Below are 9,400 nucleotides of genomic sequence, written 5' to 3'. Positions count from 1 at the left end.
CCTTTCTTTAGGCAGTGCTGTGAATGGTGCATTTGGGCCCTGGGGGCCCATGAGTTTAGGCCTCCAGGAAAGCTGAGAGCACGTGGGCCTGGCCTGCCCACCCTTCCTGAGGCCTCCCAGCTTCGCCCCGCTCCTGAGCCCTGACCAGCCTCCTGCCTTTGCCTTTGTCTGGCCTTGGGTTTCCCAGGCAGTTTCGGTCTTTTTCTCGCAGGTCTCAGGTGTCACCTCTTGAAAATTCAAAGGAAGATCCTTCGAATTCATGAACCAGCGACCTCCCAGGAGGTGGGTCTTCCCACCCTGCACCATCCGGCCCTAGGAATTCAGTCCTAGGCCCTCCCTCCCCAGGGCCTGGGGCCTGGAAGTCTGAGCCAGAGCAGGGATCCAGAGGGCCCTGCCTGGGCTCGGGGGAGGCTGGGCATGGGGAGATGTGGGTCCTATCGGGGTTGGGACCAGTGCCCCTGCTTCCCTAGCTGATTTGAGCATTTAATTTTAATTTCACAAATAGAGAGAAAGAAAGAAAACTCCCGAAAGCCGCAGCAGATCCTCACAGTTCCGCAGATGTCCTGGAGGTTGAGCCTCTGTGCTTTGGCTTCAGCTGCCCGGGTGCCAGTCTTGGCTTCTCTCACTGGCAATGTGGCCTGGGCAGCCATGTCCCCTCCCCAGGCCTCAGTCTCCCAGTGTGTCAAATATCTGCCCCGTCTCAGGTCTCATACTGCTGCTTCCCCCTTGTGATCATACCCTGCCCCTCCCCCTTCCCCAAGGACTTCCTGGCCTTGGCCCACAAACCTATGCAGGTGGTTCCTTCAGAGACCATCCCCCCAGAGTCACCCCAGCCCTCATCCTAAGTCCCATGCTCCCCTCCCCTCCAGGAGGCCACTCCATCCTCCCAGCACTCTCTTCTCCCAGCATCTCCAGTTCTCCACTCCCCGCTTTCCTTGCTGCCCCACTTGCTGGTCTCCTGGAGACCCCCAGACATCATTGCTCCTGCAGTCAGCAAGGATTTGGTGGGTGCCTGTTAAAAGGGGGCGCGCCTCTGGGGCTGGAGTGCAGCGATGCGTGGAACGTTATGATCCCTGATCGCCTGGGACTTCTGGTCCCATGGGATTTGGGGGTTCCTTGGTTTCTTCTCTTTCTACCCTTCTTCTCACTGGGTGACCTCATCGGTTCCCATGGATTGAAATATCCTTATGCCAATGACTTCCAAATTTGTCTCTCCAGCCGTGACCTCTTCTCTGAACTCTGGACCCACATATCCGGCCGTCCACTTGACATCTCCCTTTGGGGTCTCCCAGACATGTCAAGCAGAATGTGTCCAAGCGGGTGTCCAATCCTTTCCCAGGCAACTCAACCCCCGTCTTCCCCATCTCCGTAAATCCCACTGCCGCCCCTCCACTGGCTCCATCCAGAAACTTCTACGATCTCCTTGCTTCTCCCTGTCCATGTCCACGATCAGGAATTCATCCGCAGACCTGTGCGTCCTGTGTCTGCAGATCCACAGCCTCATCCCATCAGCACCCTGGTCCGTAGAGACAAACCTGGCGACACAGGTGGGACTTCAGAGAGATGACCTGAATGGCGTCTCTAGTCATCAGAGTCAGGGTTTGGGTGGAAGCTGCTCCGCCAGGGAGAAGAGGAGACCCAGGGCACCTCCAGGGACATGCAGGAAGAAACCGCTTCCCCCAGCCCCAGGGTGGAGCCCCTCGTTACCCTCTGAGCGCCAGAGCCTTGTGTCCCCAGGTAGGCAGACGGTGGAAAAGACTGATGGGTAGAGAGAGTGAGAGTGTCAAGACCCCCCTACACTGCAGCACAAGGGGCTCCCTCTTGGGTGGGCATGATGGGAGACATCCCAGCACGTAGATCCCAGCCTTTGGACTTGGTGTCTGTGATCAGCTAAGAGTAAAACTGTTCTTGCTTTATTCTTCTGGGAAAGGGCTAACACTTGCTGGGTTCCACACCCGTTGAAGACCAGGCAGCTATTCTGTTCAAAGGGGTGTGGCTTTGCCACCCATTTGACAGGAGAGAAAACGGAGGCATGGAGTTACCGGGATGTGAGCAGCAGAGCAGAGCAGTCCTGTTCAGGGCCCCACACTCCCTCCCCACAGCCCCCTTCCTGATCCTACAGCCCCCATTCCAGGCAGTTCCTAGCACCATAAGGTAAGTGGACAAGCCTCACTCTGGAAGGAGAGCACAGGGCCCTGTCCCTCCCGGGACCCCGCTGAGAAGCACAATGGAGTTCTCCAGGGACCACCATTGCACCGTGGTCACATCACCATAAAGCAAGGGCCCCTGCTCACACAGCTTTCCCAGTCACTAGCAGTGAGCACATGCCAGTCTCCAGCAGCTCGGGTTCCTCCAGGCCACACCCTAGACCTGGACACCTGCCTTCTGACTTCTCAGGGCATGTGGAGCAGCCATTTCCCTGGGCCCCAGGTCCTGGGCCCAAGAGACCCGGGCTTGCAGGTGTTTTGCAGAGAGTGAGGGCAAAATGGAAGCGGCAGTGATAAGAGAGAAGGTGCTGGGGAGAGGGAGAGCGAGAGCTCGACAGGCAGGGCTGCTGTTGCTGGGACCTCAGCCCCAGGATGGCCATCCTTTCAGCAAAATCCTTGCTGGGCAGCTACGGGGGGCTAGACACTGTGAGGCGATGGCGTCTGGGCAAGACCCACAGGACAGGGGACACGCAGCCCAGTGGGAAAGAGAGGGAATCAGCTCAACCGTTCACCGTGGGCCATGTGAGATCCAGTTATCCTACCATCCAGAAGCAGGGGGCCAGGAGGTTAAATGACGTGCTGGTGGCCACGGTGTGGGGGCAGAAGGGCCAGGGTTCAAAGCCATACCCCTTTGAACAGAGCAGGTGTAGCCTATTTACCTGCTTTTCCCTCCATCCATCTGCACATTCATTCATTCATTCATTCATTCGCTGGTCACCTGCTCTGTGCTAGGCCCTGCTCTCAAGAAGGCTGGATTCTGGTGGGGGGGAAAGAAAAAATATCCAGGTTCATCAGACAAGCAAATAATACAATTACAAAAATTGTCAAGGGTCTCCTGGAAGAGGAGTTGGCCATGTGGGGCCTGCACACACACGTATGCATATGTGCACATGCATGCTCATCTGTGTACATGTCTGTGTATGCATGTGTATCTCTGTGTGCACACATGTCCATGTGTGTGCTTTGTGCGTGAACGTACCTGCGTGTGTCTGTGTGTCTGTGTGTGCACATACGTTGCATGTGCACGTGTCTATCTGAATGTGTCTGTGTGCAGAGAGGTTTAGGGGATGTTTCTGTGCCTGCATACATGTGTGTGAATGTGTGTGCATGTGTGAATGTGTGTGTGATTCCCAACAGAGGCATGAGCGTAGCTCAGAGGTGGGAGGACTCAGTAGGATGTGCTTTAGGGAGGAAAAGAGGCCCAGTGTGCCAGGGGTCAAGACGTGGGGCATTGAGGGGTTTGGGGAGGAAGGAGCGCGTGGAGGCCACGCTGTGAAAACCCTGTAGACCATGAGAGGAATTTTCTTCGAAATGCAAAGGGAGCCAACAGAGGAATTTCCGCATGGCTAGAAAAAAGCACACAGCCGTGGGGCATGGGGAGCACAGAGTGGAGGGGGTGTGAGTGGAGGCCGACGGCCAGGCCAGAGGCCAGCGCTGCACCTGCCCAGGTGCAAAAGGCTGGGAGATGAGAAGGAAACCCACGCTGAGCTGCTCGCCGGAAAATCTGCAGCATCCAAGATGAAAAACAATGTGATACAACGGATTAACAGCAGATGAGACAGTGTAAAAAAAAAAAAAAAAAAAAAAAAGGAATAATGAACTTGACAACACAGTCATAGAAATTCTCCAAAATGGAATACAAGGAGAAAAAGACTTAAAAAAAGACAAGGAAGAACAGAACTGCAGTGAGTTCTGGGACATCAAGTGGCCGAGCACAGGTCACTGGAGTCCCCGATGAACCCCAGTGAGTGTGACCCAGTACCCGCCTGGTAGGACATTGAAATAAGAATGACTGACTGACTCAGCGCCAGCGAGGATGTGGGGCCGCTGGACCCCTCCCACACCACGGGTACCAGCTCTTTGGAAACCTCTTCTGCAGATTCTTCCGAAGCTAAACATCCATCTCTGTGTGACTCAGCTGTTCCACTCCTGGGTATTCTCCAAAGGGAGATTAAAGTGCACAGCCTCCCCAGATCCCATACACGAAGGTTCCCAGCGACTTTATTTGTGACAGCCTCAAGCTGGAAACCACCCAAATGCCCATGAGCAGGTGCTCGGGGTAAGCAAAGGCCTGGGGTCACCATTGGTTCAGCTGTTGGCCTCTCCTTCTGTTTCTCCAAGCGTCCCAGGGCAAGTGGCATCTTCAAGCTGAGCCTCGGTTTCTTTTCCTGTGAAGTGGGTCTAGTGAGTGGGCTGGATTTGAGGTGGTGGGCAGGATCAGTGTGGCATTGCTGGGGAAAGCTCCCAGCCGAGTGTGAAGAGCCCGGTGCGGAGGGGTGGAAGATGTCAGGCTCCAAGCAGGCCCCAACGCTGGCAGTGCTGGGGCTGACCCTTGGCTGCCTCAGCTCTGGGAACCCCATGCAGCACGAGGCGTCTGGGCAGGTAGTGGGACCATAGGAGGCAGCAGGGCTTGGGCTGTGGCCCCGTTCCCTGAAGCGCTCCGTGTGTTCCGTGCAGCGGGCAGGGTCAGGGGTCATGTTTAAACACGGGGGAGCCCAGGGCAGTACCTCCAGGCTGCGTGCTGTCCAAGTGGCGTGGGCGGGCGGCCCCTTGGATGGTCTCGGGACAGCGTAGCAAGGCCCTGGGCACTCACCTGACCAGTCACGTGGGGGACCATCTGAGGGAACAGACAGGCAGATCCAACCCACTGTGGGGGGCTGGGACTTGGGATGGTTTGAGGGGTGCATTGAAAGCCTGGGAAAGAGCCTAGGTGGGAGAGTGGACGTCTGGCACACACATTCAAGTGGACCAGGGGCAGTTGGCCAGGTCACAGCTATCCCATGCCCAGCACCCTGGTAGCCAGTTCAGAATGACAGTCCCAGACCTAGCTGAGGGTCTGCAGCTACAGCAGGGCGCACCTGATGTTTCTGAAAACCCCTCTCCCCATGCCACCTCGTGCCAGCTCCACTGGCCCCCATGTTGGTCCTTAGGACTCCGGCCACCCACACACTGAGCTCCTGCAGCGCGGGTCCTATGCCCAGCGCACAGGGGAAGCTCGGCCCGTGTGCCGGCTGAACGGTGAAATGGGTGTGAACAAACACCTGAAGCATCTCTCTCCCCCTCCACTCCCCAGCTTCTCAACCACAGAATCTGTGCCTGGCTCAGGAAATGTACCCTCTGTGTGGGTTTTCTGTTGCTGCATAACAAATGGTCACCAGTTGAAAAGCTTAAAATGGCATTTATCTATTGTCTTAAAGTTTGGGCAGGTCAGGAGTCAGGACATGGCATAGCTGGGCCTTCTGTCTCGTGGGGCTGCAGTCAAGGTGCCAACTGGAACTGGGGTCTCCTCTGAGGTTTGGGACCCTCTTCCAAGCTCTCGAGGTTGTGGAAGATTGCATTTCCTTGCCCCCGTTCCTCATGGGGCTGGATCTCCAAATCCCGCAGGAGAGTCTCTGATTTCAAGGCCATTTTGAAAGGGCTCACCTGATTAGCTTGGGCCCACCAAGGATAATCGCCATTTTGATTAACTCAAGGTCAGCCAGTTGGACCTTAATTACACCTGCAGACGTCTGGCCACCTTTGCCATACAAAGTAACCTCATCACGAGAGCACATCCACCCTCTTCACAGCCCCGCCACGCTCCAGGTTGGGGAGTACACAGGTGTGTGGACACCTGGGGGCAGGGATGCTGGAGAGCATCTGTGGCTCCTCCCAACCACGCTCTCCTCGGCTCTGAGACTGAGTCCTGGCCTCAGGTAGGTAATGAGCGAAGCTTTGCAGGATGAATACTTGAGGGAATGAGTGAGTGAGTGAATGTGTGAGTCTGGGATCTTCCATCAAACTCTGTCCGTCTCAGGGCGAGGGTCCACACTGGACTCACCTCTGAAATCGCCACGGCAACCAGTGCTCCTGGTTACCTATGGCGCTTTGAGTGCTCACCTGAGTGAGTGGAGGAGGGAGTGGTGCCTCTCCCTCTCCTCAAGGTCAGGGTCTGTGCAGAGCAGCTCCGAGACCCATTCCTCTGGGAGCCCGGTGCAGGGCCACAAGCTCTGTCCTCGGCACCATCTGCTCTGGCTCCTCTGCGCAGCTGCCCCTCCAGTGCACAGCAGCAGCCCCCAGGGCAGCACTGGCCACACAGGGACCAGTGGGAGGCAGGCTCCTGGCTGTGAGACTTCGGGCACGGCCTTCTGCCCTGACCCTTCTGGTCTCCATCAGCAAGAGAGAGGTGGCAACACCTGGCTGGCGTGAGGATGGAGCATTCCCCGCATGGTCAGCTCTCAGGGCGATGCCTGGTGCCGTCTGGATGTCCACACCATCTCCTCCTTTCATCCTTCCAAGAGCATCACCAGGCAGGTGCTGTCTTTATGCCCATTTTATAGTTTGGTAAACTGAGGCACAGAGAGGTTAAGTAATACATACAAAGCTGGGAATTGGGCCCAGACAGCCTGGCTCTAGCCATATTGGAAGGGCGTTCCACCCCACACCTGACTACTGGGTCCCTGAGTGGTGAGTTGAAGACCCCGCTCTTGACAGTGTGCTGTGTGATGTTAGCAAGCCAGCTGCCTGCTCTATTTTGGCCACTGTGTTGGGTTTCCTGGGGCTGGTATAGTGCCAAGTGCCACAGGCTACATGGCTTAAACCACAGAAGTAGATCGTGTCACAGCTCTGGAGGCCAGAAGTTCAACACAAAGGTTGGACAGGGTTGGTTCCTGCTGGAGCTCTGAGATGGGGTCTGCTCCAGGGCCTCCCTGGCTTGGAGGTGGCTGCCTTCCTGTTTCCAGGGCGCCCTCCCTGCTTTTCTCTCTCTCTCTGTCCAAATTTCCCCTTTTCAGAAGGATGCCAATTAAATTGGATTCGGGCCCACCCTCATGGCCTCATTTTAACTTAATTACCTCTCTAACAACCCTTTCTCCACACAACACCACATCCCGAGGTACTGAGGTATCCTGAGGTACCACATCCCGAGGTACACTCCAATATATGAATTTTGGGAGGACATAATTCAGCCAATAGCAACCACAGCGAACTCAGGTGAATTCCCATCCTTGCCCCAGCTAGCACTGTGAGGCACTGAGCTGCCAGGCACCTTAACCGCTTTAGTTTTATTACCTGGGGCTCCGAAATCTCACACCCAAACCTTGGGCTGTGTGTCCGTCCCTGGGAGGTCCTGACCTCACTGGCCTGTGACCCCGGGCTTATCTGTCACTCCTCTTTCTTCTGGATTCCGGTTGCAGGCATTGATCCCTTCCCTGGGGTTTGTTTTCCTGGGTGTCAGGCAGGAAAAGGGTCAAATTCCAGCGTGCGGGTCTGACGTTGCATCCCAGGACAGCCGGCATGGGCCGCTTCCCCTGGCTGCAGGGAATTTGTCCAGACTGAAGAGGATGCGGCCCTGCCAGCAGCCCAGAGCTGCTGCTGCTCCTCCAGGGGCAGCTGAACTCAGCACCCAGCCTCAGGAAACAGCGGATTTGAAAGCAGAAATCCTTTTCTCTGAAACGGGAAAAGAAAGTTCCTTCTCAGCATCTCTGGCTTCTTCTCCCCCCTGCTGGCCCCAAACCGAGGCACTCATTTTACCTTAGCAGGGGTAAGAAAACAGGCATGTTAAAAACATTTTGTTTACACTTATTACAAAAATAACACATCGTCTTTTACCTCGACGCGTCCCCAATCTCCCCTCAATCATTAGCGGCGACCCTGGGTTCGGGCTGATTCCAGAGATCCAGAACAAAAGGAAGCACCTGACCTCACTCCTTGCCTTGCATGCGGCTCACTATCTATCTATCTATCTATTTGAGTTACACGAGCAATATGTGTTCAGTAGGCACACCTTAGAAAGAAGAGATAAGCAAGCCCAAAGGGGAAAAAAATCACCTGCAATAATAAAATCTCAGCCACTAATAACCCTCACAAGGATTAGCATGTGCCCTTCCATACTTCTTCTGACACACGTGTGCCTTGCTGTGTGTGCGTTTACACGAGTGTAGTTATGCACTAATTCAATCCTGCAAACTTGGTGTTAGGGTTTACTGACAGCTGCCTTTCTTATTAGATAATTTTTTTAAAAAATTCCAGTTAAAATCAGCAAAGGCAGCAAGGTGCGGTGGCTCACGCCTCTAATCCCAGCACTTCGGGAGGCTGAGGAGGGTGGATCTCCTGAGGTCAAGAGTTCAAGACCAGCCTAGCCAACTTAGCGAAATCCCGTCTCTACTAAAAATACAAAAATTAGCCAGGCATGGTGGCACATGCATATAGTCCCAGCTACTTGGGAGACTGAGGCAGGAGAATCACTTGAACCCGGGAGGTGGAGGTTGCAGTGAACTGAGATCGCACCACTGCACTCCAGCCTGGGTGATGGAATGAGACTGTCTTCAAAAAAAAAAAAAAAAATTCATCAAAGGCAAGGAGTTGTTATACACTTTGACGTTAACGAAATAGGTTTTAAAAAGACGAAAGAGGGTTCTGGGGAGGATGTGGCAAAGCTGGCACTCACACAAGTATCAGCAGGTTCACAGGTGTGAAGCGCACACGTGCTCAGTGCTGCCTTCCCACACGCACCCCCGCACACCCACGCGCACCCACCACAGGCACCCACGTGCACCCACACGCACCCACATGCACCCGCACGCACCCACCACAGGCACCCACGTGCACCCACACGCACCCACGCACACCCACCACAGGCACCCACGCGCACCCACCCCAGGCACCCACGCACACCCACACACACCCACGCGCACCCACGAGCACCACATGCACCCATGCGCACCCACCACAGGCAACCACACGCACCCACATGCACCCACGCACACCTACGTGCACCCACCACAGGCACCCATGCGCACCCACCACAGGCACCCACGTGCACTTGTGTTGACCCTTTGTCCCTTGCCTGTCCAACATCCCTCCCACTTCTTCGTCTAGTTTTTAAACTTAATTTTAACTTTATTTTTTTCTGGCAGTTTTAGGTTTACAGAAAAATTGAGAAGAAAGTGCAGAGAGTTTCCACTTTGCCTGCTACCCGCGGTTTCCCCTGTTACTAACATCTCACCTTGCTGCCGGGTGTCAGGCACCAGGCGTCCCTCTGACCACGCTAATCGACTCCTTTGTCCCAACTGAGGAGCCCCTGGGATTACTTTGTTATGAGACTAAGGCTCCTGGTTTACCTGAGGGCTCACACTTGGTGGGGTACGTTCCATGAAATCTGACAAATGGTATGGGGACATGCGCCCACCTTGCCAGTATCCTACAGAAGAGTT

The 9,400-nt window shown here is 55.1% G+C and overlaps 1 protein-coding gene across 1 annotated transcript; it reads right to left on the bottom strand.

Annotated features, from left to right (window-relative positions):
• Window positions 1-4,595: 4,595 nt before the first annotated feature.
• On the bottom strand, window positions 4,596-7,651 carry LOC108582143. The gene has a single exon (XM_021925433.2). The coding sequence runs from the start codon at window positions 7,481-7,483 to the stop codon at window positions 7,343-7,345; it is 141 nt and encodes a 46-aa protein (XP_021781125.1). The 5' UTR covers window positions 7,484-7,651; the 3' UTR covers window positions 4,596-7,342.
• Window positions 7,652-9,400: the final 1,749 nt, after the last annotated feature.

Source organism: Papio anubis, chromosome 12 (genome assembly GCF_008728515.1).
Source record: "Papio anubis isolate 15944 chromosome 12, Panubis1.0, whole genome shotgun sequence".
NCBI lineage: Eukaryota > Metazoa > Chordata > Mammalia > Primates > Cercopithecidae > Papio > Papio anubis.
The sequence above is the reverse complement of the archived record's forward strand: the minus strand, read 5'-3'. Positions and strand labels throughout refer to the sequence as shown.

Excerpts from the sequence above, each read along its gene's own strand:
- LOC108582143 (XM_021925433.2), bottom strand. The coding sequence starts at position 7,483 with ATGCCGGCTGTCCTGGGATGCAACGTCAGACCCGCACGCTGGAATTTG.